Source organism: Gossypium hirsutum, chromosome D10 (genome assembly GCF_007990345.1).
Source record: "Gossypium hirsutum isolate 1008001.06 chromosome D10, Gossypium_hirsutum_v2.1, whole genome shotgun sequence".
NCBI lineage: Eukaryota > Viridiplantae > Streptophyta > Magnoliopsida > Malvales > Malvaceae > Gossypium > Gossypium hirsutum.
Window position 1 is genome coordinate 24,945,295 of NC_053446.1, and position 19,200 is coordinate 24,964,494.

At 35.4% G+C, this 19,200-nt stretch overlaps 2 protein-coding genes across 2 annotated transcripts; both read left to right on the top strand.

The window, feature by feature from the left end:
- The first annotated feature begins 9,154 nt into the window (after positions 1–9,154).
- LOC121222060 (protein MAINTENANCE OF MERISTEMS-like) lies at positions 9,155–10,043 on the top strand. The gene is made up of 2 exons (XM_041101952.1): positions 9,155–9,211; positions 9,324–10,043. The coding sequence occupies exons 1-2, from the start codon at positions 9,155–9,157 to the stop codon at positions 10,041–10,043; spliced, it is 777 nt and encodes a 258-aa protein (XP_040957886.1).
- Positions 10,044–12,522: 2,479 nt separating this feature from the next.
- On the top strand, positions 12,523–14,669 carry LOC107914717 (probable aldo-keto reductase 2). Its single transcript, XM_016843732.2, has 4 exons — positions 12,523–13,210; positions 13,298–13,470; positions 13,563–13,665; positions 14,119–14,669. The coding sequence occupies exons 1-4, from the start codon at positions 12,791–12,793 to the stop codon at positions 14,452–14,454; spliced, it is 1,032 nt and encodes a 343-aa protein (XP_016699221.1). The 5' UTR covers positions 12,523–12,790; the 3' UTR covers positions 14,455–14,669.
- Positions 14,670–19,200: the final 4,531 nt, after the last annotated feature.

Sequence of the window (19,200 nt, forward strand, 5' to 3'; positions counted from 1 at the left end):
TTAGTCTAATCAGAAATGAGCAAACTGATTAAAAGACTAATATGTCATCTATCAAGTCCAATGAGGGAGATGCCTTGTCTTGGGCATCAAAGCGGATGACTTTTATAAGATAAAGACATAGATGTGATTGATTGGACTGATATTACATCGGACAGGACCCAAGCAGAATAGATCCTAAATCTATTTTTGAATTTATTTACTTGTGAAGTTCATAATGTGGCATATCTAAATCTTGATTGGATGGCGACCTATGTATGTGTGACTCTTACACTTTGATGTAAGTAAAAACCTAAATTCAAATAGATAAGGAGAAAAACTGGTGTGTTGGGTGTATGACTTCTATAGTATGTAGCATCACTCACAACAGTGGAATTCATAGTCCAAAGCATGGGTAAATGATATCCTCTCATTGGCATTACATGGTTGATGAAAAGTAAATGCGGTCATGGGTCATCCGTCTTTGTGATAGATTACTTGATCATTATTTGATAGTGATTTACTTTTCATGAACGAAGATGTAATGGTTACCATGAGATAAAATAGGATAATATTAGGAGAGCGGATATTATCCCAAAGAGATCAATGATATCCTATGAGGGTTACACACTTATGACAAGTTGATTGGACAAGCACTGAGTAATAACTTTCGTAATGGTATGTCGTTAAGGAGACCTCATTCACGATACTATAGTGGAATGACTTCGTGACTAAATGAGTTTATAATAAATAGGCAGAAATCTAAAACTTAATTATAAATCATTTGAGCCTCAACTACATATGTCCAATCGGTCCTTCCACTAGCTCGTTCAAACCATAAATGAATTACGTGATTGAACAAAAATGAATGGAATGAATAGAAAAAGAGAAATGGGAAACATTAATGAATGATTATGGTTTTCTCTGAAATGGAGAACTAGAATCATTTGGAAATGAATGTAGGTTTTCAAAAATGGAAATGGAAATGAAAATGTAAATTTACAATCCTATATAGGATTACTTAAAAATGATGGAAAAATAAGTTTATGTTTTTGGACTATTTTAAAGCCTGAAAATGAAATTAAATCATTCATTCTTAGTGAACATGTTGAGTTGTGACATATTGAACGCATTTTCTCGAATTTTTTCAAGGGAAAATTGTTATAATTTTATCGAGGGTAAAATTGTCAAAATTTTGGTGAGAAAATTATTTAATATAGAAATATTAAATTTTATTTTGAGAAATAGAAAAACTGAATCATGTAGGATCATTTTATAGAGTACTAGGTCAAAAAGGCCCAAGAAGTACTCATAATTGGACTCGATGTGAGAGAAGCATAAAACCCCTCATATAACATGAAAACGGTGGTAAACATAGTAGAAATACAAGGGTGAGTCATTCACCCCTCTCCTAATCTAAGTAGGATGTTCTTTTTCTATTTAAAATAAACATCTACAACTCTACAAGGTTCTACCTTCTTTTCTTATAAATAGATGACACCGATAGAGTTATTAACAGAACTTCTTGAGAGATTGTTATTCTGATAAAAAATAGAGAGAATTTATTCTCAACTTATAAACATATTTTTCATAATAAAAATTTTATCAGTTTCTATTAAGGAAGAGAGAATTTTCGTTTTCACCCCAAAAGGAATTTTTTTCTAACTTTGTGTTTCAACTCAATTGGTTCAAGCCCACAATCGAAATAGTTCTTGGTACGAGAATAATGGAGAAGATCATTTGGTTGAAAGTAAAAAAAAATCAAGGATTCGCTTATCCGAAAACACAAGTACGAATTCGGTTAAGGTTTATTGCTATAAATATCACAAACTGGGTTGATTTTCAAAATTTTAATTTTTCACTGTCCAAGAAAACTGTTTTCAAACTGGGTTTTTTTCCAACATTGACCGGTCAAATAATATCTACATCAAATTATCTTTTATATTTTCTCCAATTTTTGTAAGACATTAAGATGACAACTTTTGTATGCATTTGACACTTGTCAAGGGCCATTAAGAGGTACTCGGTGTATATATATGGTGAGGATGGATCATCTGGATGATTTTACTTTCTTCAATATTACTCTATTTTTCTTCTTCTTAAACATATATTTTCTCTTCTCTTTTATTAAGTTGGAAGCTAAGGTTTTAAAATTACGCAGTGGATGTCCCACCTCTTGTTGTTGTTGCTGGTTCGAGAAGGATGTTCGAGTTTTGAACTCCAAGCTACAGTATAAGTGAGTATCAAGTGAGTCTTTATCCTGACTCATATAAGTTAATTTGTATTAAAAATTTGCATGTTAATATCACCATAGATAACTGGTAAGTGTGTGAAGCATAGTAATGTTGTTGCATGTTCACATTCGAGGTAAATGAGTTATTGTATGAATAAAAGATGTGTGATGTAAATTCATGTGAGTACCAAGTATGGAAAGATGAATTTTGTTAAGATAATATGAACAATTCAAGTATAAACATGAATATGGGTAAGTGTATTCTGTGTGGGAAGAACAAACATTCTTTGTGATGCCTCCAGTAAGGTAGGTACATTGCTAACTAAACTGGAAGATCACAATGATAACAAGAATAATCATTGTGATGCCTCCAATGAGATGAAGACTGGACTGACATATCACGACATGAATATGTGTAAGTCTATGTGGTTGAGACCCATGGCATAATATGATAATGAGAATATTCATTGTAATGCCTACGCTGAGATGTAAACCGGACTGACAACTCATGACATGAAGATATGCATAAGACCATGAGGGAGAAACCCATAGCACATTCTTAGAAAGCATGTGGAGACAGTAAACAAGCAACTCTATGTGATGCCTGTGTGGTATGATCTATAAGCCTTTGTAGCGTATTCTGTATTGCCTTTGTGGTGAATCTTGTAACGTCTATGTGGCGTAACCGATGATGTCTGTGTAGCAGAATCTGGTTAACTGCCTTTGTCGCAAGATCTGGGTAAGTTTTGAGATTTCTTCGATAGCTAATTCTATGATAAAGATCTGATAAGTCTAAAGTTAATTTGGTTTGTTTAGTCTTAGGATAAAATTGAATGAGCTTTAAGGGGCGTTTGTTGAAAGAGAGTATGCATCTGTATTTCTAAAGAGGGAATCTGCCATAGTAGTCTATTAGTACTGGATATTGGAGTATTCGTATTTATGAAAGGTCTAAGTGTTTGCTAAACTGAGTTTTTCTACACTATGTACAGATGAAAATTGAGTTATCTGGTATCCGCCATATTTGAATGGTTTTCATGTCTCGTTTAGAGGCCATCTAGAATCTAAGTCGTTTGGAATTCTTCTGGATGATCTAGAAAATTTCATCATCAGTATAAGTTTGATTTAGGGTTGATTCAAGATATGAGTTGATTGGTAGTCTGATAGCTATCAAATTCAGTATGAGAATCCACCAAATGTAATATCAGTAGGGAGTTCATCTTAAAAGATCAGTTAGTTTACTTATCCACTAAAGAATAATATCTGTGAATAAAAATCTTTAGGAAAAACATTCAATATTTTTTTGAAGAAGAATCTGTTGAAAGTGGGCTTTGTATAGATATTCTTCTAAGAATGAGTAAGATATATACCATCTAGTAAGATATGAATTAAGCCAAGGAGTGAAGCGAGAGTTGATACGTTAAGTATGAAAGTTGGCGTATAAGTATATATCTGATATTAGGAAAGTATTTGCCAAAGATAATGATGTAATTCGAAATTTTCAAGATGAGAAGTTCAACTAGAAAGGATCCAAGGTATTATGTGTTAAAACTTGAGAAATTCTCATGAACTTACAAGTGTTTGTTCATGCTTCAGGTCCTATTGTGAGAGTGGGGTTGCTAGCAGGGACCAAGCTAAAAATGAGCCAGTGAAACGGCAAGTTGGGTTATTATGCATACAGAAGACATTTTAGGAGTATGGTGTATAGTATACCATGCCTTAAAGAGTCTATTTTTAATAAAATTTTATGTTGTAACGTTGTACACTGTTTAATACCTTAATTTAATTATTTGATATTCTCTTTTATATTAAATAATAATACAAAGTATTATGAAGTATGTTTAGATATAGTTTACGCCTGTTATATAAAATTTCTATTTTGTGTTGTAACATCCAATATATGGATCTGGTGGTTCGGGTCGAGTAGAGAGCGTTACACGGTTGAACTCTCCTAGACATTTTGGGCTATCGAAGTTGGTTAGTTCTCTCCATTATTGGGTTAAGAAGTGTTATGAAGCTCGATGAAACTAATTTGGGCATCCAAAAGATGTACACTATTGGGCTTGACCTCATCGTCCCAATGCTACAATATTGTTGCAACATTGAGCATTAGCATGTGAACTTCAACTCTTTCTTCCCTTCAAATCCATCAACCACCTTTATGGACGAAAGACTCATGTTTTAGCATATAAATCAACCAAAGTTCATTATTCCAATAACAATTTCCAATTAGTCTTACTTAACAGAAATTAGAATAATTACAACAAGAATTGTTTCAACCACCCTGAACTTGAAATTAAAATATAAGCTTAAAACTATTGAAATAAATCTATATTCTAGAGTTATTAAAGGGAAGTAAAGTTCCATGTAATGAAGCCTAACTCCATAAGCAAGTGAGCCCCAAGCACCACATCATACCCTTTCAAAGCCAACAACAAATTCATTGCCTTGAGATTCCCATTGGACCCCCTAAATATTCTATTGGTAAACAAAAGACCTCAATTAGCCACAGTCACCTTTAAACTATATTGCTTCCAAACATGTATGTCCAACATCTTAGCCAATTTCACATTCAAGAAATTGCTAGTACTCCCTCAATCAATGAGTACCGCTACTGAATGGTCAACAAACTTGGTTTTCACCCTCATGGTACTGCCCCTAGTAGTGCCCTACATAGCATGAAGAGAAATAGTAGGAGCACCACAGAATCAGATGGCAAAGATACTCTCTTTCATCCATACAATCACCTATTGCCTATGGCTAGGCATGAACTTAGCCCCACACCAATAGTAGAGCCCCTTCTTTTTCCTATCTTCAATTTCAGCGAGAGAAGGTAGCTTAGCCCTCGATCCACCACTCACACGAAAAGTTTTAGCTAATGTCGATCCTTAACTGGAAACCTAACTTGCTACTATTGGAGAAGAATTCTTAGCAATCCCTGTACTAGGAAACAATTAACTAATCGTAAAGGGTGAAAAAGACCAAGAAGAAGCAGCCCGCTCCTCTGATTAGCCAACAAAATAGAATCGACTTTCTTGGCCATATGCAAACTCTCAATTAAGTCCTTAGGTTTGAAAAATCTAACATACTAACCTATCTCCAACTTCAAATTGTTAATAAAAATACTACGGGCATACAATTCTGACAATTGCAACTGGTTGAGAATACTTACAAAAGATTCATAGTATTTATCTAATGTTCCTTTATACTTCAAGGAAACTAACTCAACAATTGGATCTTGGAACGTATTAGGGGCAAACCTTTCCTTCATTTACTTGAGGTAAGAGTCCTATTCCAACAATGAAACCCTTTCTTCTGTTGGTAATAGAAGTGATGCCAATATAAAACTTTCCCTTGTAGTTGAAGTATCACTGTCCTAATTTTAGTAGACTCAAGCACAAATTCTCCCTCAAATACTACTTCATTTTATACTACCACCCTCTTAAACAAGTCCCATCAAAGCGAGGACACTTCAACTTATGATTTTTATTGACAGCTTCACCCCCTCAACTAGGTCCAAAACCAACATCTTCAACAACCACGCGTCCACTAGCATCCTAGACAACCTCCTTAACAGGCAGCTCTCCTTAACAGGCAGCTCTAGAAGAGCACCTAAAATGCCTTTGCTTTCATAGGGTGAATCACTATCTCCATACCCTCCATAGAAGGCTCTAACTTACTCAAATAATTTTCAAATAACCCTTTGATCTCCATTTGCAACTCAAACTTGATCTCAATCAAGATTTCATCATGCAACACTTGCATTCGAGCATCAATTTGTTTCTCTAATTCTTAGTTTTCCTTTGAAGTGTGAGAAGCATTATCACCACCAACCATAACCTGGCTCTGATACCCAAATGATGCAACTCAAAGTAATTCACAAAGAAGGAAGGAGGAAAAGAATAGCGAAAACAATTGTGTGTGTGAGAAAGAGATATGAGAGTTTTGGAATGATTTCTTTAGTGGGTAACAAAGTAACTACTCCTATCTTTAATACCCAATCACCGCATTTCATATCTATTAATACCTTTACAACCAATCGCTAAAGGGAAACGTATTGTTTCACTTAAACAATTCTATAACAAAAAGATAACAAAACTTAACAAAAAATAACAACAAAAGCAAAATGCTACTATTTTGTTTATTCAATTATTTTGCTCATAACGCATCGGTGGTGCCTGTGGGCAAAGATGAAACAAGCGCCTAAAACGACCGCTCTAAATATGGTGGTTGTGGGTTAAAATAAAAAAGTCCAAAGAGAAAACTATGAGGAGAAATAAATTTGTAACTTTTTATATAAAAATAATATACTATAAAATATTAAAAATATTCAACACTTTTTTTTAAATTTTTAATATGTTTAAATATTTTACAAGATATATTTTTGTTTATATATTATTTTTTAAATATTTTTGAACTTTTATAATAAAAAAATTGAATTTTATGTACTTTTTATTTTGAAATTTTTATAATTATAATTTTTTTGAATTTTAAGATTATGACTAAATTAATTGAATATGCAAACATCGAGATAAAATTTTATTGAATTTTTTAAAATTATGACCAAATTAATGAATTGTGTAAAATGTTAAAGATCATGTTGCTATTATAATAATCAAAATAAGAAATGCTAACATTTCATCTAATGACAAAAAGTATTTTAAAAGTGAGGTGACTACAAAATGAAATTATGACTAAAATAACAAAATTTTAAAGTAGGAGACCAAAAAAAATGCTTAGAAATTTGGGTGACTATTAGAGCTATTCATGGTTCGGACTACTCGTTTAGGCCCGAAAGCCCGCCCGAAATTTAAGAGGATTTGGATAAAAATATTAGTCCTAATAAATGGATTTGGACAAAACAATTAGGCCCGTTTAAAATATGGGTCAAGCTCGGACTTGAACATTTAAGGCCCAAGCACGACCCAACCCATTTTTAAGTTTCTAATATTTTATATTATGTTCTTTTTATATATTATGTAATTTAAAACACATTACAAAAATAAACTTGTACTAAATATATAATACTACTTAAATATAAACTTTAAAAACTTTAAATATATATAATTATTAAATATTAATATAATATAATATAATATAATATAATATAATATAAATATTTTTAAAAATAAAAATAATATTAATGAATCTAAAATGAGTTTGAATTAATCTTTTATAAATATGAACATATTTAAGTAAAATTTTAAATTCTTATTTAAAGTTGAGAACAACTTAAACAAACATAAATATATTAATATTATGTTTAGAATTTAGAGTTTTTTACAAAAATATTATAAAAAAATAAAAATTTACCAAAATATTATAACTTTTTTTATTTACCAAAATATATATTTTTTTATTTGTCAAAATATATCAAAAAAACTAAAACAAAAACCTGCAAAAAAATCAGATCGATGTGACGGTTTACTAGTCACGCCAATGGGATTGGCGGCACCAATGGTGCCAATACCATTGGCGGCACCAGTTAATAATAGGGGGTCGATGGTGGGGGGCAGAAGGAGAAAGAAAGAAAGAAAGAAAGGAGAGGAAAGAAAGAAAAAGAAGGACAGAAAAGGAAAGGAGAAGAGAAAAAAAGAACGAAAGAAGAAGAAGAAAAGGAAAAGAGAAGAAAAAAGAAAGAAAGAAGGAAAGAAAAGGAAAGGAGAAGAGAAAAAAAAAGAAAAAGAAGAGGGAAGGAAGGAAAAAAAAGAAAAAAGAAGAAGGTAATTTTATTTATAAATTTAATTTTTTTTGTAATATTTGTGTATTTAAAATTTATGTTATGTACATTATAGTTATTTTATTATTTTATTTAGCATATATATTTTATGAAATATATTTAGAATGAAAAAATAATGGTATGTACATTGTATGTTGATTAGAGATTTTTTTATGAAATTTACTTAGGAATTTGAAATTAAAATTTTAGGAAAATAGCATTAAAAGTAAAATGACAAAGAAATATATTTAAGAAAACATAAAATCCGAAAAGAAAAAAGGGAATTGTATATTTATCGAAAATAATAAAATGCGGGAAAAATACGAAAAATGCACATGTAATAGATTTAAAACATAATAAATTGAAATAATGTAAAATTATAAAATAAAAAATTACAATATTTAAAAAAAAAAAATAAAATGCGGATAAAAAAATACAAACAAATGGCCGATGTAAGAGTGTATTAGTAAATTTTTTTAAAAAATTCAAAAATAATTTATACAAATAATTGAAACAAAATGTACTGAAATAATATAAAATAATAAAATACGGAAATAATATAGTTTTATTGAAAGTAATAAAAATCGGGAAAATAATAATACGACCAAAGCGCAGGGGAAAGGGTTTATTGCGGGTTTTTTAGCAAAATATTACAAAAAAAATACCAAAATATTATAAATTTTTTCTTTATTTACCAAAATAATAGAGGAAAAAAAAGGGTGATGGAGGGAAAAAAAGGCGGCACAAATATGTGGCTAATTACCTTTTAATCCCTCCTTATTTATTATTTTCTTTTATTCCCACTTAACACACTAAATTAATAAATTTCAAACATGATGCACTGAAATAATGTAAAATTATAAAAGACTAAGTTTATGATATTTTTTAAAGTAATTCAGAAATAATTAATACAAAATATTTCAAAGAAAATGTACTGAAATAATATAAAACAATAAAATACGAGAATAATATATTTTTATTTAAAGTAATAAAAATCGAGAAAATAATACGAGTAAAGGGCAGGGGTAAGGATTATTTTTTACACCAAATTAATTTAAATAGCACACTAGAGTAATAAATTTCAGTCATTATGCACTAAAATAATGTAAAATTATAAAATTAGAAATTATGATATTTTTTAAAGTAATAAAATGCGGAGAAAAAAATATGAATAAATGGCTGAAGTAAGATTTTTTTACTAATTTTTTGTTCAACTTGCAGGCATCGCAATGGCTAGATTGATACGAAGCGATATTAGACACATATCTGATGCGGCTAATAACGAGGTATGATTCATTATTTGTTAATCAGAAGTTCTATTTATTTAAAAACGATATTAGCAGTATATACAAATAAATTATGTTATCGTAATATTTTTCTGTAATTTTACACTATCAGGACTCGTTCCGAGTATTAAGGGGTCGTGTGAGTGTTTTAAAGATAACTCTGGATGCACGATTTATGTCGTACCTGGAGCTAGCCGGATTTGCGTCAGTAGCATTGATCCGGTCCTCCGACTTGCGGTTTGATTTATTATCTGCGCTTGTGGAGCGGTGGCGTCCGGAGACCCATACTTTCCATTTTCCGTGCGGGGAGTGCACGGTGACCTTGGAGGACGTTGCACTACAGCTTGGGCTCCCAATTGACGGGAGTCCTGTAACGGGAGTATCTTCATTCACCGATCCGGCTGCAGTTTGCTATCAACTCCTTGGAGAGTCACCAGAGGATGGTGATAAATATTTTTCCGGCATAAAATTTACATGGCTAAAAGCCAAAATATGTGGATTATCAGCGACCGCCACTGAAGGTGAGTTGATGTGCGCTGCTCGAGCGTACATCATGCATATGATAGGGGCAGTACTCATGCCTGATGCAAATGGAGACAGTGTGCATTTGTCGTACTTGCCCCTGCTAGCTGATTTCTCCTTTGCTAGGTCGTATAGCTGGGGTTCCGCCGTTCTAGCAACGCTGTACCGGGAGCTTTGTCGGGCGACAGAGCCGCAAGTTAAAGACATCGGCGGATGCCTCATACTACTGCAATCATGGGCGCTTTATCGGATGTCGTTTTTGGCACACGTTAGTCACCAACCCTATTTGTATCCACTGCCACTCAGGTGATAAAATATAAATTGTCATTATTTGTAGTCATAATATATATGGTAATGTTACCAACCCTAAACCCTATACTATTTTTTGTAGGTGGACGACCCATTCAGGCATCGGGAAGTCGAGTGATGTCCCGATATACCACCTCAGGATTGAACAGCATGCCCGGGAAGGGGTAAGCTGCTATTCTAATATTTCTGACATCTATTCTATTTCTATATCTTATTCACATGTTATCAGTTGAACTCGTTACAATGTTATTACTCATGCAGTTTATATGGATGACATACCGGAGGCCAGAAATTACAAAGTTGTACCCTCGTTCGCACTCGTTGGTTCCCACATATGGTGTACCAACACACCAATTATAAATTTCAACGTCGTCGAGTGGTATCACGGCGATCGGGTGCTTCGGCAGTTTGGCTGCATCCAACCTATCCCGGATCTGCCGTGCCAGTTGGGGGATGATCACGGCTTGACAAAGAGAGGAAGAGTTCAATTGGACTGGGGAATTAAGCACCGGAAATATGTCGCACTGTGGAACGATCGATTGCGCCGAATTCCTCAGATGGTTATGACTACCGACCTGCAACCATCATTGGAGTATACACAATGGTACCATAGCTGCGGGAAGCCGTATTTACTTGGAGGGCAGTCGACTGTAATCCCTCCCTACGTGCAGCAAGTTTGGGGATCGAACGCAGCGAGCGCGCTGGATCCGGATCCGACGGCATATTATTCTCCGCAACAGGCAGAGCCCGAGCAGGACCCCCAGCCTGATCCCGGAAAATCACAGTCAAATGTGGATTCGCATGGCTATCGTCCGGATTTGGTGGACGGTGAATATTATCCGAGCTTCGTAGAGGGCGAATACGCCTACGAGTTTGAACTGTTTGGATCCCCCCGGCCGCAGTACGGCATGCCCGGCCCGTCCGACAGTATCCGCAGCATTATGGGACTCATGATGGTTCAAGTTCGTCGGCGGCAAACGAGCAACAGGACCTTTCCTCTATGTTTTTCACACCCCCACCTACGGACGATGAGGATGTTAGTCGTCGCCCAGGCCGTGAGCGTTGACCTCCGCGTAGGTATACCCCCCGGACAACACCATCGAACCATCAATTTTAGGGGTTTAGGGTACTTTTTGTATAAATTTAATATTTGTATTTTAGTTTTTGCTTACTTCTGAATTTTATGTATAAATATCCATTATTCTATTTTTTTCATTATATTAAAGCTCAATCGAATTATGAATGCCTCTATTTTCGATATAATTTTAATAATTCCAAATGCGCACATGGTATTTTATAACTTAATCTGCAAACAATTTGGATACAATTTAAGCGTAAGCATTAACCGAATAAAAAAGTTTACTATTAATAAAATTACCTTTTATAACAATATACCTAAAAATTTTATAGCATTAGCTCAATTTCGACCCGATCCCGACGACTGCCCAACATGAAAGTTTCGGTTAGGGCATTTGTTCCGGCTATGACCACTTAACCTGCATATTCCACAACGCTTTCCGTCAGATTTCTCCCTAATGTCCATCTCATTACGGATTCTACTTGACTGCGGACGACCCCTTGGATTCCTCCGTAGCCCTCTATCTGGGACAAGCTCGAAAGTGATCGGCGGCACCTCCCACGTAGATAGGTCCGGCAGGACGGGGAACTCATTCTCCCAGACACGCAATGTGCGCTCTAGCGTGTACACATCATCGACATATTGTTCAGCATCAAGGTTGACTTTAGCACACGCTGCGATGACATGCGCACAGGGATAATGAAGTGTTTCGAACTTCCTGCACTCGCACCGTCTGTTCCGAAGATCAACTCCGTAGGACCTAGGTCGACGATCGATGTTCTCAGTAACTCGAAACGTTTCCAGTCGTCGTGAATATATTTCCACATTCATTGACCTCGCCAACCGACGGTTTACGACCATTGCATCCCGGACATGTTCGACAAACACATGTCCCGCCTGAATCTGGTCGACTTGCTCTGACCCATTCTTGGCATCAAAGTAGCCAGCCTGTAGAAAGTAGCAGAAAATACCGATGCAATCGGAAGATGACGTGTTTTCAACAAGATAGCGTTGATCCCCTCCACTAAGTTTGTGGTCATGTGGCCATAACGAAAGCCCTCGTCAAAACTTTGAGCCTACTGCCACGGCTCCATTGTGCGCAACCATTGTCGGAAAGATGTGTTTGTCTGCCCCTCCATGTCACTCTCAAGTCGGATCATTCTTTGCCGGAAAATATGTGGCTCTAACTCGTACGCTGCATACGAAAAATAAGTTCTAGTAAGTCGATACCAGTAAACCGTCACATCAGTCTCCTTTTTTTTGTGTTTTTTTTGGTTTTTTATACATTTTAGTAAATAAAAATATATATATTAGTAAATAAAAAAAGTTATAATATTTTAGTAAATTTTTATTTTTTTATAATATTTTTATAAAAAACCCTAGAATTTACTGTACACAATCTAACGACATTAACACTTTAGTCTTTACCATAAAAATCTAATGAGCGGTTGGTAAAGACGGCACGGAACCTAGAATGAGCTTGGCAGGATAGGTCAAAGTGTTGCATAGGTCCTTACGTCATTTGAGCCACTATAACATTGAGCGTTACGCCATCGATTTCGAATTTCATCGTCCTTTTAAGTCTCTACCCCTCACTTAACCATCCATTCCATCCTTCCTCAATCACCCTCACATACTCAAAACTATTCACCAGAGCCACCACTGAAAACATGGCCGCCACAAACGTTGGGAGGATCAAGTTGGGTTCTCAGGGCCTGGAAGTGTCGGCACAAGGCCTTGGATGCATGGGGATGTCAGCTTTCTATGGTCCTCCAAAGCCTGAACCCGACATGATAGCTCTCATCCACCATGCTATCAACTCTGGAGTTACCTTTCTTGACACCTCTGATGTTTACGGTCCACATACCAATGAAATCCTTCTTGGTAAGGCCCTAAAAGATGGTGTAAGAAACAAGGTTGAGTTGGCTACTAAGTTCGGTATAGATTATACTGATGGAAAAAGGGAAATCCGAGGTGACCCTGTTTATGTAAGGGCTGCTTGTGAAGGTAGCTTGAAACGTCTTGGTGTTGATTGCATTGATCTTTATTATCAGCATCGGGTGGATACAAGGGTTCCCATTGAAGTCACGGTTTGTTTTTGTGTTTAACTTTTGTCCTTTGCCTTACGTTTTCTTCTTTATTCTGATCTGTATTATGGATTGTTTTTAAATACCCAGATTGGAGAACTGAAGAAACTAGTTGAAGAAGGTAAAGTGAAGTACATAGGTTTATCCGAGGCTTCTGCATCGACCATTAGGAGGGCTCATGCGGTTCATCCAATAACTGCTGTGCAATTGGAGTGGTCATTGTGGTCTAGAGATGTTGAGGCTGACATAATTCCTACTTGCAGGTTGTTTATCAATAAGGGACTTGACCAATTTTGTTGAAAAAGTTACTGATTTGGGTTTCTTTATTTTGATGTGATTCTTTTGAATTTCTCAGGGAACTTGGGATTGGGATTGTTGCTTACAGTCCTCTGGGAAGAGGGTTCTTTTCATCTGGCCCCAAAATGATGGAAACTTTGTCCGAAGGTGACTTTAGAAAGGTTTGTTCTTTGTAACTGTGTTTCACAATTGCATATTTGTTCATAAGAAAATGATTTATCTGTTACTTTTTGGCATATCTAATTTCATGTTCTTGGTAGATTGTCCTAAATGATACATGTGAATCAGATAGAATCTACAGGAATACTGACATAACTATGTTTAAGAGCTTCCAGGCATGATGGCTACTATTTTTCTTAATGCTTAAATTGTTCTGCAATATTCTCCTCTTTCCAGGCAGAGGGCTAACCATAATATTTTTGTCCCTAAATATGGTCCCTCCCTTGAGTTTTGCTAGGCTGCAAATATCTCTTTAGTGGTTCTTTTATAAGTTTAAAACAAAATTTGAGTGAAGGCTTTCTAAAATGTCTTGAAATATGAATCTATATTATTTACAGAGAAAGGGCTGGTGCTGGTATAAGATAATCATTTGAATGAATTTTCATTTGTTGCAGTATCTCCCAAGGTTCCAGCCAGAAAATATGGAGCATAACAAACGCCTGTACGAGCGAGTTAATGAGATAGCAGTGAAGAAGGGATGCACCCCATCACAGCTTGCATTGGCCTGGGTCCATCACCAAGGGAACGATGTCTGTCCCATTCCTGGAACTACCAAGATCGAAAACTTCAATCAGAACATTGGAGCTTTGTCCGTGAAATTAACACCCGAAGAGATGGCAGAGCTAGAATCCATTGCTTCAGCAGATTCAGTGAAGGGAGACCGATATGGTGGCACTGTCGCAACCTACTATGAATCGGATACTCCTCCCTTGTCTTCATGGAAACCTTAAATGAGAGCATACTTGTTCAAATCAATACAATCTTCAAGATGAGTTATGGACCTAATGTAAGGCCTCTACTTTGTTTTTAGAATAAATTTTCTGTGAGATTTAATAATAAAACGGCTTTTGGTGATAGATTGTGCAAGCTTGGTTGTAGCTATATCCACGTTTGTAATATGTTCAGAATGTCGATTCCAGGTTAATAAAGAAAAAGTTTCTATCAAGTTGCATGATAATATTTACATATATTACTCGTATTTTTTGTTCTTTTACACATGTCTAGCATTTCTGTTTGAAATCATTTAAAAAATAGTATTGAGATATAATCCTTTAAATACATAAATATCAATATTCAATGTTCATGTGGATAATACAAATGATGATTTTTCCCCTAATAACCCTTCTGTTGTGTGGAAGTGTGTAAAAGAGTAAAATTATTGTACTGAAAAATCACATTAAGTTTAATTCTCAGGAAAGAGAGGTGGATCACGTGGATCACTTAAGTACTAGGTCTTTCCTAGCTAGAATATCATTCTATCGTAATTTAACCGCACAATAAATTATTACAATCACTCTTACAAAATATGTAAAATGAACAATAAAGAACATAAGAATTTTAACGAGGTTCAGCAAATTTTGCCTACGTCCTCGGGTACTAACAAATATATTTCACTCCAAAATACAAGTGAAAATTTACAAATAAAGAGAGAGAACAATGCCTTAAGGAGAGAATGGCAAATGTCGGGGATGATCGAAAATGATAAATGGTTAGGCCTATTTATAGTTGAGATTCAGGGAACAACTTGCAAAGTCACCATACAATTAGGGACCAAAAATTGCAAATATCTCATGCCAAATTTAATCCCACTTTCAGTGCCTTAAATCTCTTATTTCCAGTGCCAACATTTTGATACCCATATCTTTGACTTTTCTAAATATGGATGGTTTCCAATAATCTCCATCTTGAAGATTTGATTAGGATAATCGTATCTTCACACAATTCTTTCTGCCTTTGACAACAATACTTGATAGTGCCTTCTTCAACTGTTAAACTTGCAGGATATTGACCAAGTTCAAACAATATTCGAACTTGGTTGTTGTTACCACCTTGGTCATCATATTTGCGGGATTATCTGCAGTCTTAATATTCTGAAGATAAATTTTTCCCTCATCAATAATTTCTCGCACAAAATGGAATCTTACGTCGATATGCTTTGTACGTGCATGATAGATTTGATTTTTTGCTAAATGAATAGCACTTTGACTATCACAATACATGTTAATATGCTCCTGAATCAGTCCCAAGGTTTTAACCATACCTTGTAACCAAATAGTTTCCTATACAACCTCTGTTACAGTCATGTATTCGACTTCTATGGTTGACAACGCAACTGTAGACAGCAGTGTAGACTTCCAACTTATTGGTCCTCCAGCAAGTGTAAACACATAACTGGTGGTTGATCTTCGTTTGTCCAAATCACCGGCATAGTCAGAATCAACGTACCCAATAACACTTTTACCAAGTGTAGTATCTTGCTTGAACAGTAATCGAAAATCCATGGTCTTCTGAATATACCTTAGAATCCATTTCATAGCTTGCCAATGTCCTTTTTCAGGATTATGCATATACCTGCTCACTATACTAACTGCCTGTGAAATGTCGGGCCTTGTACACACCATTACATACATCAAGCTACCTACTGCATTAGAATACGAAACTTGTAACATGTATTCTTGTTCTGTATTCGTCAAAGGAGATAGTTGTGCAGAAAGCTTAAAATGAGAAGCCAACGGGGTATTTACAGGTTTTGTCTGCTCGTTCATCTCAAACTGCTGTAGTACCTTCTTCAAATATTGCTTCTGAGACAAGCTAACTCTGCCCTGAGCTCTATCTTTACATATTTTCATGCCAAAAATCTTTTTAGCTTCACCTAGATCTTTCATCTCAAACTCAAGGTTGAGTTGAGTCTTCAATCTCTTAATTTCAACTTTGCTCTTAGATGCTATCAACATATCATCAATATATAAGAGAAAATATATGAAAATTCCTTCTTGTAGCTTCTGAAAATACACACAATAATCAAATTTACTTATTGTGTACCTTTACCCTTTCATGAACTGATCAAATTGCTTGTACCACTGCCTCGGAGATTGTTTTAATCCATAAAGCGACTTTGTCAGTTTGCAAACCTAATTTTCTTTATTAGCAACCTTGAATCCATCTGACTGAGTCATATAGATTTCCTCTTCCAAATCACCGTGTAAAAACGCGGTCTTCACATCAAGCTGAACTAGTTCAAGATTATATTGTTCAACCAAGGCTAGCAAAATCCGAATAGATGAATACTTCACAACTAGAGAAAACACTTCATTGTAATCTATTCCTTCTTTCTGAACGTAACCCTTTGCTACCAATCTAGCCTTGTATCGAATTTCATTTTTACTAGGAAATCCTTCATTCTTTGCATATACCCATTTACATCCAATTGCCTTCTTTCCTTTGGGCAGTGTCACCTACTCCCAAGTTCTATTTTTATTAAGAGACTGCATTTCTTCATTCATAGCTTGCTTCCACTTTACACCATCAAGGTTACTTATTGCTTCTGTGTAAATAGAAAGAACATCATCATCTGCAATTGGAAGTGCATAGGTCACCATATCATCAAAGCGAGTAGGCATACGAATCTCTCTTCTTTTCCTCCTATATGTAATTGAATCTTGTTTCTGTAGAAGTTCTTAGGTCGAAACTTCATCATCATTTGTTCCTTCAATATTAGCTGGATCATCATTAACCTTTTCAAGCTCCACCTGCTGCAAAGTACTACTGGTTTTGTCATCCTTTTGTGAATCCTTGTTCTTCATCATGGTTGATTCATTAAAAGTCACATCTCTACTGAAAACAATCTTCCTTGTATCAGGACACCAGAGACGGTATCCTTTTACTCCACCAGTTATACCTACGAATAATGTTTTATTTGCTCTTGGCTCTAACTTAGACTCTTTTACATGATAATATGCAGTGGAACAAAAAACATGTAAAGAATCATAATCAGTAGCAAGTTTACTAGTCCACATCTCTATAGGAGTTTTTCCATTTATTGTAGCTGATGGCAACCGGTTAATTAGATGGCATGCATATGTAACTGCCTCGGCCCAAAATTCCTTACCCAATCCAGCATTGGACAACATACATCGAAATTTCTCCTGTATAGTCCGATTCATACATTCTGCCACCCCATTCTGTTGTGGTGTATCCCGAACAGTGAAGTGTCGCACAATGCCCTCATCTTGACATACTTGTAGAAATGAATCATTCCTGTACTCAGTACCATTGTCTGATCGAAGTCGTTTGACCTTTCGACCAATTTGAGTCTCCACCATCTTCTTCCATTTCAGAATGCATCCAAAACCTCACTTTTTCTTTTCATTAGATACACCCATACTTTTCTTGAATAATCATCGACAAAAGTAACAAAATAATGCATACCTCCCAAAGAAGCCACTTTGGTAGGTCCCCACACATCACTGTGAACGTAGTCCAGAATTCCTTTCGTATTGTGACTTGCTGAACCAAATTTTACCCTTGCCTACTTGCCCAGAACACAATGTTCACAGAATTCCAATTTGCAAGAATTTGCACCTTTTAACAAGCCTTGCTTCGCCAAATTTTGCAAATCTTTTTCACCAGCATGTCCCAATCGCATATGCCATAACCTGGTAGCCTCTGAATCTGCATCTTTCATAGAAGCTGTTGATGCTGATCCAATAACTGTACTTCTATTTAAATAGTACATGTTATTTCTTCTTGTGCCTTTCATCACCGTCAATACCCCAGCTACTACCTTTAGTAATCCATCTCTCAAAGTGATTGTGAGCCATTTAGATTTTAGGACCCCTAATGAGATGATATTTTTCTTCAAGCTAGGTACGTAGCAAAAATCTGTCAAGACTTGGATTAAGCCGTCGTGATTCTTCAATTGGATTTTACGTACTCCCATTGTCTTACAAGCACTGTCATTGCCCATAAAAACAACTCCACATTCTAGTTCTTTAAGACTAGAAAACTAGTCCTTATTACGACACATATGGTAAGTACATCCCGAATCCAAAATCCACTCATCTGTATGACATACCATTGACATGCCAACCAAGCTAAAGTCTGACTCCTCATCATGCTCCGCTACACATGCATCAGAAATAGCCTTGCCCTTTTTTAACTTAGGATAATTCTTTTTTCAATACCCTTTCTCACAACAAAAAGCACATTCATCTTTGGCAGGTCTTTCTTTGGACTTACTCATTCTACCAGGTTTGTAGCTGTGCGAACAACCTCTTACTGTTAAGACTTCAACAGTTGTATCTCTATGATCTCTTTTATCTTTCTTTCGAGTCTCAGATCTATACAATGCACTACAGACTGCAGAAAATGTGATCGTATCCTTCCCATGAAGCAATGTGGTGGTAAGATGATCATATTCATCAGGAAGAGAATTCAACAACAATAATGCATTGTCTTCATCTTCAAATTTCTCATCCAAATTTAGCAAGTTTGCTAAAATTTTATTGAATTAGTTCACATGGTCATTTATCGACATACCAGGTGCATACGTGAATCGATAAAGTTTTTTTTTCATATAAAGCCTATTTTCAAGACTTTTTGTTAGAAACTTTTCTTCCACAACTTTTTCGCTTATGTCTCCCTCATGACAGAGTACTTCTGCTCTTTGGCCAAACATAGGCGGATTGTACCACACG

Coding starts and splice junctions, on each gene's coding strand:
- LOC121222060 (XM_041101952.1), top strand. CDS start 9,155: ATGGCTAGATTGATACGAAGCGATATTAGACACATATCTGATGCGGCT. Junction 9,212..9,323: donor CTGATGCGGCTAATAACGAG/GTATGATTCATT, acceptor TTACACTATCAG/GACTCGTTCCGAGTATTAAG.
- LOC107914717 (XM_016843732.2), top strand. CDS start 12,791: ATGGCCGCCACAAACGTTGGGAGGATCAAGTTGGGTTCTCAGGGCCTG. Junction 13,211..13,297: donor GGGTTCCCATTGAAGTCACG/GTTTGTTTTTGT, acceptor TTAAATACCCAG/ATTGGAGAACTGAAGAAACT. Junction 13,666..14,118: donor CCGAAGGTGACTTTAGAAAG/GTTTGTTCTTTG, acceptor CATTTGTTGCAG/TATCTCCCAAGGTTCCAGCC.